This window comes from Scyliorhinus torazame, chromosome 4, assembly GCF_047496885.1.
Source record: "Scyliorhinus torazame isolate Kashiwa2021f chromosome 4, sScyTor2.1, whole genome shotgun sequence".
NCBI classification, from domain to species: Eukaryota; Metazoa; Chordata; class Chondrichthyes; order Carcharhiniformes; family Scyliorhinidae; genus Scyliorhinus; species Scyliorhinus torazame.
The window spans coordinates 107,527,315-107,552,713 of NC_092710.1; the positions used below are offsets into that span (position 1 = coordinate 107,527,315).

At 48.6% G+C, this 25,399-nt stretch overlaps 1 protein-coding gene across 1 annotated transcript in view; it reads left to right on the top strand.

Annotated features, from left to right (window-relative positions):
* Positions 1 to 25,399, top strand: part of col21a1 (collagen, type XXI, alpha 1) — a 485,509-nt gene that overhangs the window by 116,902 nt on the left and 343,208 nt on the right. Inside the window, exons 6-9 of the mRNA XM_072498439.1 lie at positions 5,033 to 5,206; positions 9,793 to 9,870; positions 13,578 to 13,614; positions 17,086 to 17,115. Coding sequence (XP_072354540.1) covers positions 5,033 to 5,206; positions 9,793 to 9,870; positions 13,578 to 13,614; positions 17,086 to 17,115 — 319 coding nt within the window. The remainder of the gene's footprint in view (positions 1 to 5,032; positions 5,207 to 9,792; positions 9,871 to 13,577; positions 13,615 to 17,085; positions 17,116 to 25,399) is intronic.

Genomic DNA, 25,399 nt, shown 5'->3' on the forward strand with positions numbered 1-25,399 from the left:
GTAGCCAGATTAGGATCAGGTGCGTAGCTCCTCTGCCATCTTTCTGCCACTGACAAAATGGCATGGTGGTCAAGCACAGCACCTGGCAGCGCCCAAGTCCATGGTCTGGTTTCTCCAGTTCCCCAGCCACATGTTTTTCGGCAGTGCACCATTCGCTAACAACGGGATTCTATATTCCTGCCGTTTGTCAATGGGATTTTCCATTAAAGCCATCCCACACCCATGGGCGGGGGTGCGCTGCTGGCAGGAAACGAGAATTGCAATGGCTGGAGAATTCTGGCCATTTCCCTCCTGCCAGCATATCTCCAAGGGTCTGGGAAAATTCAGTCCAATGAGTTGTTTAGAAGTGAAGAGGAGGAGCAATAAGATATGGAAAGAACATGATAGTGTGATTAAAAAAGAATTGGATGCAATATTTGGGAACAAATGGGAAAAGAAACAACCATTGGGGAAGAATGAAATGAGGGCCCTATCTGGGTGCAATGGTGAGGTCAAGAGAAGTGTGAATAAGTTTAGAAAAGATATATAAATGTCATGTTGGTAGGAATTTGTGACTTGCAGAATGTTGTGGAAAAGTTAATATATTCCACAAAGTTTTTTTCAGATTTGTTGAAATATGAGCGTCTGTGAAAAAGCCAGCATTTGTTGCCCATCACTAATTCCCTTGAGTGGGTGCTGAATGCTAAAGGTTAATTTTAAATACTTTCTTGAAAAGCAAAAAAATAAATTGAAACCATTATATATATAGAGATGAAGTGGGGGCAATATATATTTACCCAGTAGAAACTGGAAAAACAATGAAATGAAGAACAGGAATTAATTAAGTGTTCATTTTTGGAATTTGGAACAGATAGTGGGAAACAAAATCAGAGGATTGGTAAAGGTCATCAGATGGAAATAAAACTTGGGTTATGGTGTAGCAGTTATTATGCGGAGGCTATTTATTTGCGATTTATACATCTATTAATTACAGCAACTTTTAAAGAAAATCTGCATTGAATGGATAGTGGCCATATATTACAAATACATTTTGGTGAGAGAAATTTCGAAGTAGATAACAGGAAAATAAGTTAATAAAGGGGAAAAGTTATATTTGAACAATCCATTATTTATATAATTATTAGTCACAGCATGTTTTTAAAAATTCAGCTTGAGAGGATGGTACTTTGTATTAAAACATGCAATTCGGGCACAGAGAGGATTTTAGAGATAGGCAGTAGAGTGAAAATCTAACAGAGGGTGTGGGGAAGGATTTTATTGGAATAAGGATGAGCAGCTGGTTGAGTGGCTTGATCGAAGCAGCTTGCAGTTTGGGTGCTGAATTAACAGCAGTATAGCAGCAGTGTCAGAGTGGTGTAGTTCAATATTATTGATCTGATAGTGCCTTAGTCCTCCTCCTGGGTTGCAGTCCTGAATATTTTCAACCTCAAGGTTGGAATTCTCATGCCGTTGGGATTCTCTGTTCCCACCGGCAACACACCCCCTCCCATGGGTTTTCTGGTGGCATGGGCTGCCTTCAATGGGAAATTCCATCGACAAGCGGTGGTAACAGAATCCTGCTGCCAATGAATGGGGTGTCACGGGGAAACATGTGGCTGGGGGAACCAAAGAATCCCACCCCTAATTTCTCTCCTGTGCTTAGTAGCACATGTGTTAGTTCCAGCAGATTTTGCTCTGCTTTATTTCAATAGCCTGGTCAGAGGTGACTAACTAGATGCATTGGAAGGAGGTCGCCACTTTCATCAGAGTACCTCATGTAAATTTGATTCCAAACCAGTTGGTGAAGTATAAAAGTAGACAGTGATACTTTTCTTGATAATAGGTTTATTTGCAGCATTACATAATCTGTTTCCTCTAAGTGCTCTCACCTATATATCTAACAATATATTTAACATGCAATTAAAAGCCCACTGGATGACAATCAAGGAACTGAAACTTTAGTTTCTGCTGATCTGGCTGCGATGGCTGCACTTTCTCCCAGGCCATACAGCTCAATACTTCGGATTTCTTTTTTAGAAAGCAGTCAGAAGTCTCCAGAGTTAGCAGACTTTATTGCAGCAATAGGAGCATGATCGACTGACTGCATTAGGCCCGAAAGGCAGCGCAGTCTCGCAGGATCTAACGCGATTTCACAAGTTGTCGCATTATGAATCCTGTCCATTGTGGGCATATCACGTTTTAGCAAATCATCATATTAGAGTGAAACAGCTAGTCTCACTCTAATCTGTGTTCCCACGATCTACCCAAGGTGTTGGGATCTAACTCCTTCTTCTCGTAGACCTCAGGTGAGTGCCGTTCAGTGCTGGTCTACGCACAAATGGGGACCAGACAGAACGGCACTCGTGGGAGTCTCCTAGGGGATTGGAGGCCGCCGAGTTCTTGCCCTCTGGGGTGCAAGGTGGTACCCAGGCACCCTGTCAGTGCCACCTAGGTGCCAGGATTGCAGTGGCAAGGTGCCCAGATGACACTGCCAGCTGGCAGGGGCACTATCAGTGTGCCAAGCTGGCGGTGCCAAGCTAACATTTTTCCTGCAATCCCTGTGTGTTGCGGGGGTGGGGTGGTGGATGTCTGAGGACCACTTTATAGGTGATTTGGGGCTTTGAATAGGGTGGAGGACGCATCGGGGGGTCAAGAGACTGGGACGCCATTTAAAATGATCGCCTTCTGCACTGAGGAGGTCCGGCGAGCAGAGCTCCTCAGTACAGGAAACGGGACTAAGTGCGGCCTCATCAGGATGTCCCTCGCTGAGGCCCCAAATCTACCCGAATGGGAACAGAGTCCCATTCGATAGCATGGATTTCTCGGCCTTCCGAGCGCCAGGAAACACCCAGCTAAACGCGCTCGTTATGGGACCCTGTTCCAATTCAGGCAGATCACGCCCTGTATCTCTTGGGCATGCTATAATGGTTGCCATTCCAGGGACTAGCCTAGGATAATGGCATAAACTCAAAAATACAAATAAATCAGGTCACATGGATGGGAAACAAGAGGATGATTGACCTCAACTTGGTACTTCACCCCAGTGTTGTGGCTGAGATACATCTGTGCAAAATTCTGGCCATATGTGCCCTAGTTTTTATTGCCAAGAATCCAAAAATTTATAGACCAGTTACAGCACCAAGAAGGCCCATTGAGTCTGTGCCTTTGTAATAATAATAATCACTTATTGTCACAAGTAGGCTTCAATGAAGTTACTGTGAAAAAACCCTAGTCACCACATTCCAGCGCCCGTTCGCGGAGGCCGGTATGGGAATTGAACCCATGCTGCTGGCCTTGTTCTGCATTACAAGCATTACAAGCCAGCTGTTTAGCTCACTGGGCTAAACCAGCCCTGTTGTAAGAGCATGTAACTAATCCCTTTCCCTTGCAAATTGTTTCTGTTCAGATAATTAGCCAATTCTATATTGAAAACCACAATTTAATCCGCCTCCAACACATTCTCAGGCCATGCATTCCAGATCCTAACAACTTGCTACATAAAATAGATTTTCCTCATGTCGCCTCTGGTTCTTTTGCCAATAATCTTATTTCAGTATCCATTAGTTCTCAACCCTTCTGCCAAGCTGGCCTTTAAAATAAACTGTTAATGTTCAAGGCTATCCAGATGAAAGCTCTACTTACAGAAATGTGAGATTTTTCAAATTGAAAGATTATTTAATTCATAGTACCACCACGTCAGTCAAAGCATTATATTAGATCATTCACTGAACAGCTCCATGAAAATAATAGCGTTCTTTAGGATTGATTGTCCAGATCACCTATTTCCACTAATGCTTTACCTCTCAGTTTTCAATTAAACGTCTTAATTTGCTCAGTACTATGGGGAAGAATGACTGTGTGATTCATAGTCCATTGTGTTGTATATCTATTTGGGCGGCACAGTAGCACTGTGGTTAGCACTGTTGCTTCACAGCACCAGGGACCCAGGTTCGATTCCCGGCTTGGGTCACTGTCTGTGCAGAGTCTGCATGTCTCCCTGTGTCTGCGCGAGTTTCCTCCGGGTGCTCCGGTTACCTCCCACAAGTCCCAAAAGACGTGCTGTTGGGTGAATTGGACATTCTGAATTTGCCCTCTATGTACCCGAACAGGCGCCGGAATGTGGCGATGAGGGGCTTTTCACAGTAATCTCATTGCAGTGTTAATTACTTGTGACAATAAGCATTATTATTTTTATTATTAATATTTTTTCATCGCCACATCGTGGATATTGGGTGATAGTGGGTGAGTGGCTGTTGAGGTGGGATGGAGGGCGTGAGGGGCCATGGAACGGTGGATGTATATAGTGAGGGGTGAAGGTTAGGTGATCTAAGTTTCTGAAACAACTAGGAGGTTCTGTTCCAGGGTTAGTGGGACTGACTCCAACCTACATCAAAGGAGATTTTCAAAGCGGGTTTACTTATTATGTTTGTTTCAGGGGAATGTCAAAAAATTGCCTGTACAGCTCATCAGTTTTGTACATACTGGAAACTAGAAGATTGGGTATGGAGTATGCATGGGGACAATGGAAGGGGAATAGAAGGGGCATGGGATTTGGGGGAGGCCTGGAGCAGATAGCGGAGTGTTAATGTAAGCCGACTTGTGACACTAATAAAGATTATTATTATCAAAATAATGACACAACAAGGAATTCTGCCCAGCTTTATTCTGCTAACAAGTGTAACTGGATAAAACTAACTACAAACGCTGTCACAGATTGACTAGAATTACATTAATTATTATTACAACACCTACAATAAGGTTTACTTTGTAATCAAGGAACTTCCTTATTTCTTATTTAATTTCAAGGACGCAGCTGTTTTTGCCAAGTTTGTCAGGTGTTATCAGAATTTCCCAGGTTTACTCCTGTCTTGAAAGAACAATCAGAGGGACAGTATATGAATGAGTTAAGCATGTGTATGATAAATCTTGCACATTGAAGGTCATAGTCAAAAGTAATTGTTTGCAGATGAACAGTTATGATATGAAGAGAATAAGAAAATTCAAACTAAACTGTACAAATACTGACATTTTATCTAATTTTATCTTACTCAAGGCGTTGTTTGATGAAAACTGGCACTTGCTGCGAGTCTTGGTAACAGAGAGAGATGTCACTTTATACCTCGATGATAAATTAGTTGAAACAAGGCAACTAGAACCTGTTCTTGGTATCTTCGTCAGTGGAAGAACACAGATAGGAAAATACTTTGGGAAAGAAGCAACTGTACCAGTAAGTTTGGCTTTTGTTCAGTAATAATGAATGACAAATGTTCCCAGCATACATTACAGGCTCAGAAATGGTGTCTGTATTTTCTGTTTATCTCTTGACCTTTTACTGATTTTAAATTAAAATTAAATAAAGATTAATGGAATTGCTCTGGTTATGTAATGGCTCCTGTGCAAATCAATAGGAAGCTGAGATTTATGAGTTCAAAAGGCTCCATCAAACTTCCAATCTTGAATGTTATTTATTGTTGTATATAGAACAAAACATAACAGGCGGAATTTAACAGGCCTATTCACAAATTATGGGTTCAAATCCCATAATGGCTGCTAAATAAAGCGAGAGGCTAAAAATGGGACTTGCAGAATGCAATCTTCCCAGCCCCTCCTCGATGACACGAGGGCATGAACCTGATTTTAATCAATTTAAATTTATTATAATATACTTAGTGAGGATAATGTCACATCTTCAGACCTCATTAAATCTTCCCACCCACCAGACATGATGTCACGCAGGTACTAATTATTACTACTTTTTAAAAACGGGAACCATGATTTCCGAGAGGGAGGAAGGAGACACCAGGGAGTCTAAGGGTGCAGAGCCCACTGTCTAGCTCCAGAGGGGAAGGGTGCAATCCTCGTGGCTGTCGGAGGGACAGGGTGGGTGATCAGGGTTACCGGGATGGGGGTCGCAGCTGGTGTGGCGGGTCCTGAAGCCTGCTGTCTGTGTTCCTTAAAAGGTTTTTACAGTCCTGAGTGAGTGTGCTGCCTGTGGTAAGAGAAAATGGGCCGGCTGTGGGTGCAGGCCACAGGGGTGGGGGCGCGGGGTAGGGTGTGATGAGATTTAAGGAGGCGGGCCTAATGGGTTGGGTGGATCAGAACCCAATAGGGTAGCCAACACAGTTCCCAGCCTGGGGGAGGGTGGAGGCAAAAAATTATGGAGTGGCTGTCCAGGAGTCTTAAGCGTGAAAGCCTGACAGTAATGAGGATTCAGAATTATGCAGCCTGAGTAAGAAGGGTGCCTATTAGCTTTGACTATCCCTGAAGCAGAAAGCAATTGTCTCCTCTAACATTCCTGAAACTCATGCTCATCAAACTAACTGATCACCAAGAAATAACCCTTAACAGTGTGAGCTGCCCACTGTCTCACAGTCAAGGAATTCAAAGTCAAGGAATAGGCTGAAAGCTCAGCGTTCAAGAATATACACTTGGGTACATGGGGTCCAGTGGGACTGCTTTTTCTTATGTGCTGGACCCTAGCGCCTGCCACTGAGTATCCAGTAGCCCCCAAGGCGGACATCATCGACAAGTGGATCCTGCCTGTGCGGGATGGACGATCATATAAACCTCTGGTTAGGATCCCCTGTGATATTGAGAAAAAGGGAGGGGAGCACCAGACAGGAGGCCAAAGGTAACTGATTGGGTGAAGGCATAGTCTGGAGCCAGTCATGCACTGAAGATGGGATGGCACGGGTGCCAGGAAGGGGTTCCACTCCCTCAATGTCCAGCTGGTGTGTGACTACCAGATGAGGGTTCATGCATGTGTGCCCATTTTCCAGGGACCATGTATGACTGCTACATCCTCAGGCAATCGCAAATCCCTGGAAATTTTGAGAGTCACCCCAGGCTGCAGGAGTGGCTTGTAGGGAATAAGGGATAGCCCCTGAGTTCTAGGCTGATAACGATAGTGCGATGGCCTGAGACCGAAGCAGAGGCCTGATAGAACAAGGCTCACAGTGCCACACGGTCTGTGATAGAGTGGTGTATTAGCCCCCTCAAGATGTACTCCCGCTGCCTCGACAGCAGGCCTTTCAGTGCAGTCCCCATAGTTTACTGCTATGCCCTACATAATCTGGCTCAGCAGCGAGGCGACGACCTTACTGAGAAGGCCTGGAGGAGCATCATGTTTCCTCGGATGAGAAGGAAATCCTTGAGGGAATAGAGGAAGAGGCCGAGGAGGAGCCGGAGAATGGAGGCCAGCTGGAGGGGGAATCGTTCGCATCGGCAAGAGGTCTAGGGACACCCTCATCATTTTCCACTTCACGCAGTAGGACCAGCATGTTGTCAGACAGCTCAAGAAGCATCCCTCTCCGCCCCAGTCCATCATGACCCCGTCCGCGGCCATGGAATAAGGGTTGCCAAAACCTTAGTTATCAGGTGCTGGGGCTGGGGAGTCCTTGAGTGTCTGCTGACCAGTGAATGCAGGAGGGCGATGACAACTCGCAGTGAGGAATGGTCTGTGATGTTCCTCAGCTACTTCTTATATCTGACTCCTGTCTGTCTGCTGCCAGCATGCTGACTCCCCGGCTAATGAGCGAGTGAGATTTGGCCCAAGATTCCTTTGTCCCTTAGCACTAAAGGAGTATTAGGGGTGAGGGTCTAGGGTTCACTGATTCAAGCCTGAGTCCTTTCACAATTAATAAAACATTCGCTATGAGAGTACCTCACTGTCTGCCTGACATTGAGGGCCCGTGATAAGATCTTTCGCCCAGATGACGAGAAGAGCTATGCCACTGGGAAGAGTTTGAAGAAAAGTGAGCCATATGATTGTGAAAACCAATAGAATTTAATACAGTGACATGTGCGGATGTTACAAGTGATAAAGTCCCCAACTATCTGTGCCTAACTTCACTCGAGCCCACACTATGCCTCTCCAATTCCTTACACTTGCATACCCTCCCACTACATCTAGGTATATTCCCAGGGTGCACATCAGGTGAGTGTTGGCTAGGATGCCCTTGGCAGACGTTCTCTGGAGGGCTGAGACTTGGAGGGCCCTGGCCTACTTTCAGGTGGCATTGGTGTTGCTGCATCACCCTATTCGGCTTGCAGCCCGTGAGTTGTGCCTGTATCAGGAAGGGGGGAATTCAGTTGGGCTGGTCATCCTCAGAATATCCTGGGTGGAAGGACCCGGAATGTGCTCCAGTGGAGTCTCCTCCCTTCATGTGCTCATGGGCCCCTGGATTACTCCATGGGACAAAGGGGCAGCTGGAGTGAGCTCCAGAAGCCTCACCGTCATCTGGTGTGTCAGTCCTGGAGGCCTACCATTGTCTGCACATTGTCTCGGGGAGTGAACCATGCTTTGGAGTTCTCCCATCATGGATCTGACCTCTTAGACCATAACATGTAGGAGCAGAAGTAGGCTATTCTGCCCATCAGGTCTGCTCTGCCATTCAATGAGATCAATCCTCAATTCCACTTTTTCACCTTATCCTCATTACCCTTGATTCCCATACTGATTAAATATCTGTCTATCTTAGCCTCCACAGTTCTCTGCGATAAATAATTTCACAGATTCATTACCCTCTGAGAGAAGAAATTCCTCCTCAGCGCTGTCTTAAATGTGCGACCAATTACTCAGAGACTATGCCCTCTGGTCCTAGGCTTTACTTGACCCAGGCTTTCCACTGCCGATGCCACCCTTGCAGAGTTTGCCTGGGTGTCACGAATCGCTGGCAACATCTTCTACAACAGGTGGTTTTGGGACTCCTCTTTTCGCCTTACAGGTGCAGGAATGTCACTGACAACCCTTCCTTGTATTCCCAGCTCTGTCTTTGCATCTCCAGCAGCTGAGGGACAAACGTGTCCAGAGGCACGGCACCTGCTTAGAGCACAGCTGGGTCCTGGGATCCATTAGACCTCCGACTGTCTAATCCCTGGGAAGCTCCTGTCTCCACCTGATGTGCATCAGAAACTGTGAGGTGCTCACCAGAAAGTGCAATGGTGGATGGTGCGCATGAAAGCTGTGATGCATCAGCCGTGTCCTCATCCGAGGTCTCCTCAGAGTTGGTGTCAAGGGTGGGTAGTGCGATACTGCTGTTAGACGGGCCAGGCTCTTGGGTTGATAGTCCTGTAAGGCAAGGGACAAGTTTTTAATCCATGGCCTGGTCAAGGGTTTGGACTACAAGAACTCAATTGGTCATTTGGATGAAGGTGCAGCCGAGTGCTAGGGCCCTATGAACTGGCAGCATGTGGGATCCAGGTGATTTTCAGGTGGGTGATGGAGGGATGGAGTACAGAGATGGGACTAGGAGCACTTACTCTTTCTAATCGTAGTACGCCATTCATCATTTTCCTACACTTCACACCCGTCCTCTTGGTCAGGCTTCTGACACTGACCAGTCCAGCCACCGTGCCCCAGGTGGGACTCATCACCTTGCTGGGGAACCTCCTACCTGCCCGAGGGTCTATTGTAGCCTGCTTCTCTTTCTCAGCATCCAGTAAATGGCTAGGAGCCTCCTTCATAAATCTAGGAGCTGGTTTCCTAGCTGACTAGCTTCCTGGCTTGAATGAGAGCAAGTGCTGTGCAGCCGTTTAAATGCAGAGCCCCTTTCATTGAAGATGACCACTCGCATGGGTGAATCAGACACTTTGCACCTCAGACTTGGCATTTTTCACTTGGCGGGAAAAACATTTTCAAAGTACCTGGAAATTGCAGTCCGGATCACACCACTGAGGCCAGCATGAATTACACTTTTCTTGCCAAAAATGTCACATTGCAATTTTTGAGGGGAAATCTCACCGAACATTGTTTAAAAGCAAAATTCTACATGTTTTATTTTTGTTTAACATGACATTATGTTTTGTTTGCAGTTTGAAGTTCAGAAGTTAAGGATTTACTGTGACCCAGAACAAAATCAGCGAGAAAATGCCTGTGAAATCCCAGCTGTTGTAAGTACCTCTGTTCACAAATTTTGAATTATTTCCCTCAGTGTGACGCTTATTTCTTGTAAGTGTGATCCATAGTTATTCTGCCACTTCACAATCACACAGCATTGATGACATCCCTATGTCACAAAGAGCATGAAGTAAGGAAAGTTGTCATAGTCCCAAATGGCCATAGGCAGCTTCTCCTTTGAGGGGAGAGCTGACTGGTGGTGATTTAATCTGAGGATCACCATACCTCAGGCACAAGGTTGAGAAGGTGGGGTCTTTAAGAATTGAACTCTCACTGTTGGCCTTGCTCTACATCACAAACCAGCTCTCCAGCCAACTGGGCTAAACCAGCCCACAAAAAAAACTACAATGAGCATATCCTGTGACTCATCTCATCTCAATTAATTCCATGAGCTGCTGTTAAATGTACTAATTTTAATACATAGATACATAGAAGATAGGAGCAGGAGGAGGCCTTTTGGCCCTTCGAGCCTGCTCCGCCATTCATCACAATCATGGCTGATCATCCAACTCAATAGCCTAATCCTGTTTTCTCCCCATAGCCTTTGATCCCATTCTCCCCAAGCCGCCTCTTGAATATATTCAAAGTTTTAGTATCAACTGCTTCCTGTGGTAATGAATTCCCCAGGCTCACCACCCTTTGTGTAAAGAAATGTCTCCTTATCTCTGTCCGAAATGGTTTACCCTGAATCCTCAGGCTGTGACCCCTGGTTCTGGACACACCCATCTTTGGTAACATCTTCCCTGCATCTACCCTGTCTCGTCCTGTTAGAATTTTATGTCTCTATGAGATCCCCCCTCATTCTTCTGAACTCCAGTGAGAACAATCCCAACCTGGTCAATCTCTCCTCATATGATGGTCCCGCCATCCCTGGAATCAGTCTGGTAAACCTTCGCTGCACTCCCTCGAGAGCAAGAACATTCTTCCTCAGAGAAGGAGACCAAAACTGCACACAATACTCCAAGTGTGGCCTCACCAAGGCCCTGTACAGTTGCAGCAACACATCCCTGCTTCTATACTCGAAACCTCTTGCAATGAAGGCCAACATACCATTAGCCTTCTTTACCGCCTGCTGCACCTGCATGCTTACCTTCAGTGAATGGTGCACAAGGACACCCAGGTCCCGCTGCACACTTCCCTCTCTGAATTTACAACCATTCAGGTAGTAATCTGCCTTCCTGTTTTTGCTTCCAAAATGAATAAGCTCACACTTATCCAAATTATACTGCATCTGCCATTGGTTTGCCCACTCGCCCAACCAGTCCAGATCTTGCTGTAGGATCCCTGCATCCTCGTCACAATTCACCCTCGCACTTAATTTGGTATCATCTGCAAACTTTGAGATGTTACATTTTGTTCCCTCATCCAAATCATTAATATATATTGTGAATTGCTGGGGTCCCAGCATCGATCCCTGTGGTACCCCACTAGTTACTGCCTGCCAATTTGAAAAGGACCCATTAATCCCTACTCTTTGTTTCTTCTCTGCCAATGAGTTTTCTATCCACCTTAATACATTTCCCCCAATCCCATGCGCTTTAATTTTGCACAATCATCTCTTATGCGGGACTTTGTCAAACGCCTTCTGAAAGTCCAAATATACCACATCAACTGGCTCCCCCTTGTCGGCTGTACTGGTTACCGCTTCAAAGAATTCCAATAGATTTGTCAAGCATGATTTTCCCTTCAAAAATCCATGCTGACTCTGACTGATCCTGCCACTGCTTTCTAAATGTTCCGCTATAAAGTCCTTGATAATAGATTCAAGCATTTTCCCCATTACTGATGTTAGGCTTACGGGTCTATAATTCCCTGCTTTCTCTCTATCTCCCTTTTTGAATATTGGAGTGACATGAGCTACCCTCTAATCTGCAGGGACAGTTCCAGAGTCTATAGAATCCCAGAAGATGACCACCAATGCAGCCACTGTTTCCAGAGCCACCTCCTTAAGCACTCTAGGATGCAGATTCTCAGGCCCTGGGGATTTATCCGCCTTCAATCCCATCAGTTTTCCCAGCACCATTTCTCTACGAATGTTGATCTCCCTCAGTTCTTCCCTCTCACTAAACCTTTCATTCTCCAACATTTCTGGAATATGTTTTGTGTCCTCGTTTGTGAAGACAGAAAGTATGTACTCACTTGCTCAGCCATTTCTTTGTCCATTATTATGCATTCCCCTGTTTCTGTCTGTAGTGGGCCTGCATTTCTCTTTACCAATCTCTGTATAAAAGTATAACACTGAATTGAACATGGTTTTAAAATTATCATTAACATTTCTCTTCTGACCAACATGGGAGAATGCCAATCTTCTCCATAATTAACAGCATTAACATTTCTGCTCAGCTGCACCCTGAATTTCTTCTCAACATTTTACATCCATTGATGTAAAATGGCAGGTTACCCTGAACGCAAGAAGTAGGGATAACCTCCTCACCATAGTCTCCATCACATCATAACAAACATGAATTTAGAGTATTATGGCACCCAATCACTTGACTATAAACACATTCCATGCCTCCATATTAATTGCACCATTCACTGCTTTGTGCCAGGTAATTTTGTCATCTGGATGGTTATTGCATAGGTTGAAATATATAAAGACTACCAATATATTTATCTTCATATGTGCCCAGTACCTACTTTAAATTTCTGCATCTCTTTAAGTTTACTTAGCATCTCTTATAAATTGTACTGTTAAGGTTCACTTGCTCCCGACCTCCACTCCCAGGGAATAACCAATGCAAGGGCCAAAAGGTCTTTGAAACTTATACACAAGTTACTATCGGTCTCGGGGTGAGGGTCCTAAATTTGTCATCCTAGACAAGGTCCCACAATTTCTTAGAGTCCGGCTGGGATACCCCCAAGTTGTTCTTTCCCAGGTGAAGAAGGTTGAACTGGCTTCCTTTTGTTTCCTAATCCTTCTGCTGATCACAAGATTAATCTAAAAAGGTATTAAGGCCCCTGCATTCCTAAGTACAATTGCAAGCAAAGCTTTCAATTTGTTAAGAAGCTTGGTTTAGCCCGAGAAACCAGTGGATAAGATGTATTAAGAATTAATCAAAATATCAAAAGACCATTATGCATCAAAGCTATTGCAGAGAGGTTTCGACTTCATCAAAGGATTCAGAAAAGGAAAATATTGTACAGTTCATCGCAACCCTCAGGCGACTTGCAGAGTTTTGCAAATTTGGCAACTTGTTAGACAACGAAATTAGAGATAATTTAGTCTGAAGACTGTATTAAATATTGCTGTTTCAACGGAGCTCGCGGCTAAAGAAGCTTCTCAGCTCGAAGCAAGCAAGAGGATCAATAAACTGGCTGCCGGCCAGAAGATGCCTACCCAGCCATAGACATGTCATTGCTGTGCAAAAATGGGCCATTTACAGCCTGATTGCTAGAGTAAGGACAGCCAATGTAAAGATTGTGGCAGAACTAGACACAGCAAGTGCTTGCTGGAGTAAAGTAACTTCACCAGCGAAGAAAGCTCAAAAGAAGACATTTAAAGGAAGAAACAAAATGAATTCAACTGAGAAAAATTCACAAAAGATAAGAACAACAACCACAGTGAAGCTGTAGCACTTCATGGTTGTTGTAGATGCACACTCAAAGTGGACTGAGGTGGTCCTGATGAAGTCAACTACTACGGAACAAATGATTGAGATACCCAACAAGATCTTTGTGAGATTTGGGGGCAGCACAGTGGGTAGCACTGTGGCTTCACAGCTCCAGGGTCCCAGGTTCGATTCCCGGCTTGGGTCACTGTCTGTGCGGAGTCTGCATATTCTCTCCGTATCTGCGTGGTTTCCTCCGGGTGCTCCGGTTTCCTCCCATAAATCCCGAAAGATGTGCTGATAGGTTATTTGGATATTCTGAATTCTCCCTCTGCGGACCCGAACAGGTGACGGAATGTGGCGACTAGGAGCTTTTCAAGACGGGCTGACAGTGCATTTTTTTGGACGTGGCCAAGATGGGCTAGGATGGTCTCAATTAAGTTTCCCAATTGGCCCATCGCGAGGTCCACCACGTCAGGGCCACACTGGTAAAAACCACAAGTGATCCACACCCACGTGATTCCAGGCCGTGGGGTCCGGAGAATCACGGGAGGCCAGAGTAACGGGCACAGTGCCTGTGAAATATATGCAAATGGTTCATTTAGACCTATTTGCATTTGTTTACATCCCCCTGTCGGCACGCATCGTGGACCTTGTTCATGCCGCCAACTGGGGGTCAGAGCATTGCATTTGCCGCCGATCCCGATCTTCCCCAACGCCTAAATCTCCATCGGTGAACACATTCCGGGCATCCCGGGATGGAGAATCTTTCCAAGGGTGGCATGGTTGCACTACTGCCTCACAGGCCAGGGACCTGTGTTCGATTCTGGCCTTGCGTTCCTGTGTGGAGTTTGCACTTTCTCCCTGTGTCTGCGTGTGTTTCCTCTGGGTGCTCCTGTTTCCTCCCACAGTCCAAAGATACGCAGGTTAGGTATATTGGCCATGATTAATTCACAGGGTTACGGGGATATCGCGGGGGTAGAGTGCTCTTTCGGAGGGTCAGTGCAGACTCGATGGGCCAAATTAGCTGCCTTCTGCACTGCAGGGATTCTATGGGATTCTATGAATATCTAAGACATGTAATTGACAATAAGGATCTGCATAAAGCATCTAAAAAGATGGAAGCTATTATGGAGGCTCTATGACCAATGAATATCACTCAACTTAGGTAATTCCGAGAGTTAATCAATTTCTATGGAAAAGTCATCTTAAATCTGGCAAGCTATTGAAACTGTTACATCCCTTGTTGTGCACAAAATAGGCATGGCAATGGACATCTGGGGCGAAATTCTCCGTAATCGGCACGATGTCCGCCGCCCAGCGCCAAAAACGGCACAAATCAGTCCGGCATCGCGCCGCCCCAAAGGTGCGGAATCCTCCGTATCTTGAGGGGCTTAGCCCTAACCTTGAGGGGCTAGGCCCGCGCCGGACTGATTTCCGCCCTGCCAGCTGGCGGGAAAGTCCTTTGGTGCCCCGCCAGCTGGCGCGGAAATTACATTGCCGGGCGGCGCATGCGCGGGAGCGTCAGCGGCCGCTCACGGCATCCCCGCGCATGCGCAGTGGAGGGGGTCTCTTCCACCTCCGCCATGGTAGAGACCATGGCGAAGGCGGAAGGAAAAGAGTGGCCCCACGGCACAGGCCCGCCCGCGGATCGGTGGGCCCCGATTGCGGGCCAGGCCACCGTGGGCCCCCCCTGGGGCCAGATCGCCCCATGCCCCCCCCCTCCCAGGACCCCGTAGCCCGCCTGCGCCGCCTTGTCCCGCCGGTAAGAGAGGGGTTTAATCCATGGCGGCGGGACAGGCATTCTAGCAGCGGGCCGGAGCATCGCCGGGGGGGCCCGCCAGCTGGCGCGGCGCGATTCCCGCCCCCGCCGAATCTCCGGTGCTGGAGAATTCGGCAACCGGCGGGGGTGGGATTCATGCCAGCCCCCGGCGATTCTCCGACCCGGTGGGGGGTCGGAGAATCTCGCCCCTGAATGCAAAAAAGCATATAAATCAGCCAAAGAAGCACTGAAGAAGTCAGAAGTGTTGGAACATTTCAATCCAATGTTGCCATTACAACTTGCCTATGATGCTTCACCATACAGTGTTGGAGCGGTGGTGTCTTCAGGGGAAGAAAGACCAATAGCTTTTGCACCTCGTATGCTAACGAGTGCAGATACCTTTATGGTCATCACTTCACATTGCAGACGGACCACAGGCTCTTAGCAGCTATTTTTGGGCTACACAAAATTATCCTTTTGTTGGCTGCAAGTAGACTCTACCGATGGTCTTTAATATTATCTGTACATTCCTATGAGATCAAATAACGTCAGTCAGAAAATCATGCCAATTCAAAAGCATTATCACCTCTACCTTTGCCAGCTGGTTAGATACGATCTAGTCATGATGATATTTTTGATTGTGCGCTGTTCGAGAATGTTCCAGTGACTGCCGTTCAAGTCCAAAAACATACAAGAAATTATCCTTTGATGAGGAAGGTACTGGAAATGGTATTAAAGGGGAGTATCGCAGGAAAACATTCTGAATTAAACCGGGCATTTCCAGGAGACTCGAATTAACAGCACAGGGCTGATGTGGGGGTGAGAGTAATTATTCCTCCAAATTAGCGACATCGCATATTGGAACAGACACCTGAAGGACACCCAGGTATAGTGCAAATGAAGGAATAGCACAAAGCTACTTTTGGTGTCCAGGAATTGATGCCCAATAGAAGAAAAAGCAGGACTGTGCCAGTCAGGAACACACCGCCGTTGTCCCGATTGCATCTATGGGATTATCCTATTGCTAGTCCATTCAGGAGGCACATTCATGGTCATTATAGACACACACTCTAAGTGGCCTGAGGTGGTCCTGATGAAGTCAACCACTGTGGAACAAACGATTGAGAAACCCAACAAGACCTTTGTGAGATTTGGAAAATCAGAGCAGAATGTGAGCGATAATGGTCCACAGTTTGCAGCCCAAGGGTGTGAAGACTACTTAAAGATGTGTGTTGAACATGTAAATCAGCATCTTACCCCCATCCATGAATGGTTAGCCCAAAGGTTTGCCCAATCTTTGATGCATGCACTGAAAGCTTCCAAGGGCCAAGGATCACTTAATCGTTGTGTGAACAAGTTTTTAGCAACATGACAAAATATTACACATGCGACTGCACAAAGTTACCCAGCTTTGTTATTGATGAAAAGGAAGCTGAGGACTACCTTAGATTTACCCTTGCCAGAGGAGACATCTGACATAATAGAGCGAAACCAACAGTCACAGATCTTGAGGCGAGAAAGTAACTCCAAGAAAATCTTGTTTCAACAATGAGAACAAGTGATAGCGCTGGTGAAAAGTGGGTCCCCGTGACGGTATTGGCCCAGACAGATCCAATATCTTACATGGTCCAATCGACAGACGAACCCATGTGGAGATGCCATGCAAATCAATTATTGTCAACACGCAGTAGTGTGCCAGTGCCAGAACTGCTTCAAGAGGTAATGGTCTCTGTTCCATCTGACTGTAACTTCGAGTACCTGCTACTACTGGTCTCCCCGCTGAAAAGAGACTGTAACTTCTTCCAGGGTAGAGACATTTACTGGAGAATGTGAAAATGCATCTAAAGTCAAGTGTAACAAAGTCCCGGAAGTGCGCGACTACCAGTAAGAAATAGACGCCCACCTGATTGCCCAACTTATTAATTGTGTTATAATGTAATTTTTTTAAAAATATTTTATTCAAGGCATTTTATATAAACAAACAAAAGCATAAGAGCCACCAAATAACTTTCTAAACAACCAACGCCCACTCCGCCCTGCTCCCCTAATACCACCCCGTTCTCACATCCTGCCTTCCCCATTTTAACTCTATTATCCCCCCACCCCTGCTGACCCCTCAAACCCCCTTAGAGAAATCAATAAACGCTTCCACCTCTGGGTGAACCCATCCACCGACCCCCTCAAGATGAACTTAACCTTCACCAGCCTCAGGAATTCCGTCAGGTCGCTCACCCACACTCCCACTTTCTGCGGCTCCAGGTCCGGCACCCGAGCAAAATCCGTCTCCGGGGCTATCATGGAAGCAAAGGCCAGAACATTGGTATCTCTCACCCCATGATCTCCCGGGTCTTCCAACACCCAAAATATTGCCAACTCTAGACTCGTCACCACCTCCACGCCAAGCACCTCTGGCATCATGTCTGAGAACTCCTGCCGAACCCTCTCAGTCTAGAACAGGCCCAGAACATGTGGACGTGATTCGTGGGACTCCCGGCGCACTGCCCACGTCTATTCTCTACCCCCTCAAAGAATCTACTCATCGTTGCCACCGTCATATGTGCCCTATGTATCACTTTGAACTGGATGAGGCTTAGCCTCACATAGAATTTACAGTGCAGAAGGAGGCCATTCGGCCCATCGAGTCTGCACCGGCTCTTGGAAAGAGCACCGTACCCAAGGTCAACACCTCCACCCTATCCCCATAACCCAGTAACCCCACCCAACACTAAGGGCAATTTTGGACACTAAGGGCAATTTATCATGGCCAATCCACCTAACCTGCACATCTTTGGACTGTGGGAGGAAACCGGAGCACCCGGAGGAAACCCACGCACACACGGGGAGAACGTGCAGACTCCGCACAGACAGTGACCCAAGCCGGAATCGAACCTGGGACCCTGGAGCTGTAAAGCAATTGTGCTACCCACAATGCTACCGTGCTGCCCACACAGCGAGGCTGCGTTGATCCTCCGCAAGGCCTCTGCCCATGTCTCAGCCCTCACCTCCCCTCCCAGCTCCTTCCCCACTTATGCTTTATGTCCCCCACCAGCGCTGCATCCCAATCCATCAACTGCTTATACACATCGGACACCTTCCCCTCCCCTGTCTCGTCCCTCGACAGCACCTTGTCTTACAACTCCAGGGGCGGCAGCCCAGGAAAGGACGGTACCTCCTTACAAAGTCTCAGACTTGCAGGTACCTAAAGCCATTCCCCCGGGCAACTCATACTCTTCCTTCAGGCCCTCCAACTTTGCAAATTTGTCCCCGACAAACAGATCGCCAAATCGCTCAATCCCTGCCTGCCGTCACCCCCGAAATCTCGCATCCAGCCCCCTGGCGTAAACCTAAGGTTGTCGCAGATCGATGCCCACACCAAGGCACCCTCCAGCCCCACTGCTGCCTCCACTGCCCCCCCCACCACCACCACCACCCTAAACGGCAACTCTCCTAACCTCCTTTCCTACCCCCTCGTCTCAATCGGGAACACCTTTCTCTTTCCTATATTTCAACTTGTATCCCGGAAACCGACCCAAATTCCTCTAAGATCCCCATGATGCCTCTGATACTGCCCAACGGGTCTGCTTATTATAATGTATTAATTTGATGCCTGAACGTTTGTCTCTATGTAAATGACTATGTTAAAATATTCGTTATAAGTTGTGTTGAACGTTAGAAGTAAAGGGGGAGGGCTGTTATATATGGGTTTTTGTAGTTGTGTGAAATATCTCTTTAAGAACCTAGTCACGTGACATGCTTGACATCATCGGCTACTTTGCAGGCTTTTGCCCTTAGTCTAGTACCAGCCTTTCTACAGTGTAGACATATTTAATAAACCTTGTTAATGTTGCTTTCACCCCACGTGCATTTGCAATCTAAATCTTTTATACTGTTAGTCTAAATATACAACGGTACACGGGTGGAATTCTCCAATAATGGGGCTACGTCCCCATGCCTGCGAGAAAACGGGCGCAGATCACTCCGGACATTTTTCTAGAAAGTTGATGCACGATCAATGACCACTAAAGCGAAGTTGTAGTCCAACTGCAGGCTTTAATAAGCTAGATGTTTCCCCAGCAGCTAAGATACAGAATGAGGGCTGCTGGGCGGCACGGGTTCTTATACCCCGCCTATCAAGGCGGAGTTATTATACACTCTAGCCAATAGAAAGCATACAGTTTCCACCAATGGTGCTTTCGCCTCTCAGGTACTGTAATACCTATAATACCACATTCACCCCCTGTTAAAAAAGAGTCCGGCGGGAGTGGTGGCCAGAAACTACAAAACATAACAACATGGTATAATTAGTTATGGAGGTACCGTAATACCTCCGTACAGTGTTTAGTAAATATTTACAAGTATGGCGGCCATGTACATTTGGTGTTTTATATTTACAGATTGTAGCACCGTCAATATGACGCGAGGCAGGTTGAGGTAATGTCAATTGAAGGCTTTATTAAGCAGAACTTTATCCCCAGCAGCGTGGTTACAGAATGCAACTGCTGAGGGAAATGGAGGGAAAAACTGGGTTCTTATACCGGCATTTCTGGGTGGAGTCCAGTAGGTGGCAGATCCTATCAGGACCTGGCATCCCTCCACCAATAGCCTGTCGACACGTGGTGTACCGTATTACCCCTAATACATACCACCACACAGATTACAGTTAAAATGAAGCAATCAGTTGATCGGGTGCCCTGGTCGTTCTCTGTGATCGTCGGAGCCTCGGTGGTGACTCCGGTGGAGGCTCGGGCGTCTGTGACTCCGTGAGCGTGGCTTCGATCTCCATTGCAGCTTCATCACCCCTAGACGGCGCTGGTGGGGAAAACGGCTGACCAGGGAAGGGAGCGCCTGCGGGGGGTGTCAGTGGGTGGGGGGGCCTGGACGGGGGCGGTGGAAGGACCGATCCTCCAGTAAGGTGCTGCGGTGGAGGGGAGGGTGGGACTGGTGGCTGGAATGTGCGTGGAGTTCCGTCGGCGCCCGGTCCCGTAGGGAGACCGTATCTTGTTGGCTGTCGGGGTACGCCAAAGGCGTACTGGGGGTTAGCATGGAGCAGATGGACCCTCTCGACCAACCGGTCCGACTTGTGCACCCGCACGTGTTTTCGGAGCAGGATGGGTCCGGGTGCTGCCAGCCAGGTCAGGAGCGAGGTCCTAGAGGAGGACTTCCTAGGGAAGACAAGGAGACGTTTGTGAGGTGTCTGATTGGTGGTCGTACAGAGTAGTGACCGGGTGGAGTGGAGGGCATCCGGGAGGACTTCTTGCCAGCGGGAGACTGGGAGGTTCCTGGACCGTAGGGCCAGTAGGACGGTCTTCCAGACCGTTCCGTTCTCCCTCTCTACCTGTCTGTTCCCCGGGGGTTGTAACTGGTCGTCCTGCTTGATGCGATGCCCTTGCTGAGCAGGAATTGATGCAGTTCGGCGCTCATAAAGGAGGACCCCCTATCACTGTGTATGTAAGCGGGGAACCCGAACAGTGCAAAGATGTTATGGAGGGCCTTGATGACGGTGGTGGCGATCATGTCGGGGCAGGGGATGGCGAATGGGAACCGGGAGTACTTGTCAATCACGTTCAGGAAGTACGTGTTGCGGTCAGTAGAGGGGAGGGGGCCTTTGAAGTTCATGCTGAGGCGTTCAAAGGGATGGGAAGCCTTTATCAGGTGCACTCTCTCTGGCCGGTAGAAGTGTGGTTTGCACTCCGCGCAGATTTGGCAGTCCCTGGTGGCAGTTCTGACCTCCTCGATGGAGTAGTGCAGGTTGCGGGTCTTGACGAAGTGGAAAAAGTGAGTGACCCCCAGGTGGCAGAGATCCTCGTGGAGGGCTCGGAGGCGGTCCACTTGTGCGGTGGCACATGTGCCGTGGGGCAGGGCGTCAGGAGGCTTGGTCAGCTTCCCGGGACGATACAAGATCTCGTAGTTGTAGGTGGAGAGTTCGATCCTCCACCGCAAGATCTTATCATTTTTTTATCTTGCCCCGCTGTGCATTATCGAACATGAAAGCAACCGACCGTTGGTCAGTGAGGAGAGCGAATCTCCTGCCGGCCAGGTAATGCCTCCAATGTCGCACAGCTTCTACTATGGCCTGGGCCTCCTTTTCGACTGAGGTGTGGCGGATTTCGGAAGCATGGAGGATACTGGAGAAGAAGGCCACGGGTCTGCCCGCTTGGTTGAGGGTGGCCGCCAGAGCTACGTCGAACGCATCGCTCTCGACCTGGAAGGGGAGGGACTCGTCGATGGCGTGCATTGTGGCCTTTGCAATGTCTGCTTTGATGCGGCTGAAGGCCTGGCGGGCCTCTATCGACAGGGGAAAAGCTGTGAATTGGATCAGGGGACAGGCCTTGTCCGCATAGTTGGGGACCCACTGGGCGTAGTAGCTAAAAAACCCTAGGCAGCGTTTCAGGGCCTTGAAGCAGTGAGGGAGGGGGAACTCTATAAGGGGGCGCATGCGTTCAGGGTCGGGGCCTATAACTCCATTTCGCACTACGTAGCCGAGAATGGCTAGACGGTCGGTGCTAAACACGCATTTATCCTTATTGTATGTTAGGTTAAGGATTTTAGCGGTCTGGAGAAATTTTCGGAGGTTGGTGTCGTGGTCCTGCTGGTCGTGGCAGCAGATGGTGACATTATCGAGATACGGGAATGTTGCCCGTAAACCGTACCCGTCAACCATTCGGTCCATCTCTCGTTGCAAGACCGAGACCCCGTTAGTGACACCAAAGGGAACCCTTAAGAAGTGACAGAGCCGCCCGTCTGCCTCGAAGGCAGTGTATTTGCGGTCACTAATGCGGATGGGGAGCTGGTGGTAGGCGGACTTGAGATCCATCGTGGAGAAGACCTTATAATGCACAATCCTGTTTACCAGGTCGGATATGCGGGGGAGAGGGTACGCGTCCAGCTGCGTAAACCTGTTGATGGTCTGACTGTAGTCGATGACCATCCTATGCTTCTCCCCGGTCTTTACCACCACTACTTGAGCTCTCCAGGAGCTGTTACTGGCTTCAATGACTCCTTCCCTCAGTAGCCTATGGACCTCTGACCTAATAAAGATCCGGTCCCGGGCACTGTAGCGTCTGCTCCTTGTGGCGACGGGTTTGCAATCCGGGGTGAGGTTCGCAAACAGGGAAGGCGGGTCGACCTTAAGGGTCGCAAGGCCGCAGACAGTAAAGGGGGGGTGTCGGGCCGCCGAATGGGAAGGTCAGACTTTGAAGGTTACACTGGAAGTCTAAACCCAGGAGTGTAGCCGCGCAGAGGTGGGGAAGGACGTAGAGACGGAAATTTTTGAACTCCCTTCCCTGGATTATGAGGTTTGCTACACAAAACCCCTTTATCTCAACTGAATGGGAACCGGAGGCCAGTGAGATTTTTTGATTAACAGGGTGGATGAGGAGGGAACAGCGCCTTACCATGTCGGGGAGTATGAAGCTCTCCGTGCTCCCAGAGTCGATTAGACAGGACGTCTCGTGCCCGTTGATGAAAACGGTCGTCGTAGTGGTTGAGAGTGTTCGAGGTCGAGACTGATCCAGAGTCACCGAGGCCAATCGCAGTAGTTGAGAGTTCTGTTCGGGCAGTGTGTGGTCGGCCGAGCTGGGGTCCTGGGGGTTCATCCAAGGTGGCGTATCCCATTGGTCGCACATGGTCGGGGGTGCACAAAATGGCGGCGCACATCCCTCCAACGTGGCGTCCGTGGAACAAGATGGCGGCGCCCGGGGTCCGCACGTGGCCCTGGGATATGGAGGTGGCGGCGACCGCTGGCCGCACGGGGCTCATGGAGAACTTTGTGGTTGCGGTCTGCTTTCGCAGCTGGAGCCCGTGGCCACCGCTTGGGCCTGACATACCCCCACGAAATGGCCCTTTTTGCCGCATCCATTGCAGGTGGATGGGCGGGCCGGGCAGCGCTGGCGGGGGTGCTTTGCCTGCCCGCAAAGGTAGCAGCGGGGCCCCTCGGGGTTGCCAGGCAGCCTTGCAGCGCAGGCCTGTGGGGGAACGGGGGAAGTCTCAGGGTCAGCTGCGGCGGGGTTTCACGCTGCCCAGGGGGCTGCCACGCGGTCGAGAACGTCGGCGCGGGCGTTCCTGGAGGCCACGTCCAGGGAGCCTGCAAGGGCCTGTACCTCCCGGAGACCCAGGGTGTCCTTCTCTAACAGGCGCTGGCGGATTTGTGATGAAAGCATACCTGCCACGAAAGTGTCCCGGACTAAGAGTTCCGTGTGTTTGCGTGCCGACACTTGCGGCCAGCCGCAGCTTCTTCCTAGCACCAGGAGTGCGCGGTAGAATTCCTCCAGCGATTCCCCAGGGGTTTGTCGCCTTGTTGCAAGCAGGTGCCTGGCGTAGACCTGGTTTACCGGGCGAATATAGTGTCTTTTTAACAGCTCAATTGCTGCATCGAAGTCTTCCGCTTCCTCGATGAGGGTGTAAATCTCCGGGCTCACCCTTGAGTGCAGGACGTGCAGTTTCTACTCTCCTGTGGGTGCGTTTTCGGCCGTCTCGAGATACCCTTTAAAACACGCCAGCCAGTGCTTAAAGTTTGCCGCGTGGGGGCTAAGTTGCAGACACTCCGGCTTGATTCGGAGCTCCATCCTTTTCTCTTAAAATTCTAGCTTATTAAATTGATGCATGATCAATGACCACTAAAGCGAAGTTGTAGTCCAACTGAAGGCTTTAATAAGCGAGATGTTTCCGCAGCAGCTCAGGTACAGAATGAGGGCTGCTGGGACAGCACGGGTTCTTCTTCCCCGTCTATCAGGGCGGAGCTATTATACACTCTAGCCTATAGAAAACATACAGTTTCCACCAATGGTGCTTTAGTCTATCAGGTACCGTAATACCTATAATACCACAAAAGTCTGGAATGATTCTCCATTTTGAAGGGGGCTTGCAGGGCCCCGGAGTGCTCCACGCAGCTCTAGCAACCGATACAGCGCCCTGCACTTCCGGCCGCGTGTCCACGCATGCACGCGCCGGCCGCCTGCGGCACCGGCCCTGCGCAACATGACGGACCAACACAGCGGGCCGGCGCCGAAGAAATAGGCCCCCCCCCCCAGATGACACGCCTGTTGATCGGCAGCCCCCGATCGCGAGCCTGGCCGTCCTGGAGACCCCCTGGTGACAGATCCCCCCGCCCCCCACCAGGGTGGCCACCGTAGCCGCGACTCCGACCTCCCGCTGGATGGAACCATGTTAGAACCACGCTGGCGGAACTCGGCCAGCTGCCGGCAGAGAATCGTCGCGGGGGTCTCTTTCAATGGCCCCCGACCGGCGCCGCGTCGACCACGTGCGCGCGACTGGCGGCGATTCTCCGGTACGCGGAGAATCACGGGACGAACCCAATCGCGGATTTGACACCCCATTCTCCGCCTTTGCACCGAGCACGATTAAAAGTGCAATATTTCCGCACATAATTCAGCGCAGAATTTTCCCCTCTGTATACAGTGTGCTGGCTGAGGGGTTTTCTCTTCGGATATTCTGGCAGTTTGGGCAGGACAAATTTGGATGCGTAGTCTACGCCATAATGGTGATGGGGTAGGGCCTGATAGAGCCAGCAATGTCTGGTTCTAGGGTAGCAGGGTGAAGTGGCAAGTTTCCCGGGGAAAGTGCCGGGGGCAATGTCAGGATACTGCTTGGGCATGTTCCTTTACCCCCAGGGCTATTATGAGATAATAATTTTCCAACATTCATGGGATTTTGTACCCACATCGCCATTTGCACTCATGACATACACGAGCACAAAAACACGGCGTTCGTATTTTTTCTGCATTGTTGTGACACACAGTACGCAAATGAATTTCACCCTGTAAAATCAGGTGATGCTGAAATGATTCCTGTAAGCCGCACGGCCATGAAGTACGTGCACCAGCTGCACAATCATACAAAACAACGGAAAGGTGCCCCACGCTTGAATAAATCACCTACACACTCCAAAATACAATTTGAGGTTGCTATGGTGGGATCAAGACACCAAAAAACAAGATGCTAATTGTTTGGAGACTCCCATAAATGTGAACTTTTTCCTCCCATGCTTTCTCTCCAGCCACACACATATTGCCTATATTGCCAGTAAAGACTGTCATGTAGCATGGACATAATCTCAAAATTGTTATAACATATATCTTTAACCTGTGTCTTAATTCTTGGAACTCCCTTCACAGGCCCATCCTAATGTAATGGTTCCTAAATGGACCATGAAATTTGGCTATTCTCTTCTCTGAAATATTTTGTATCCAT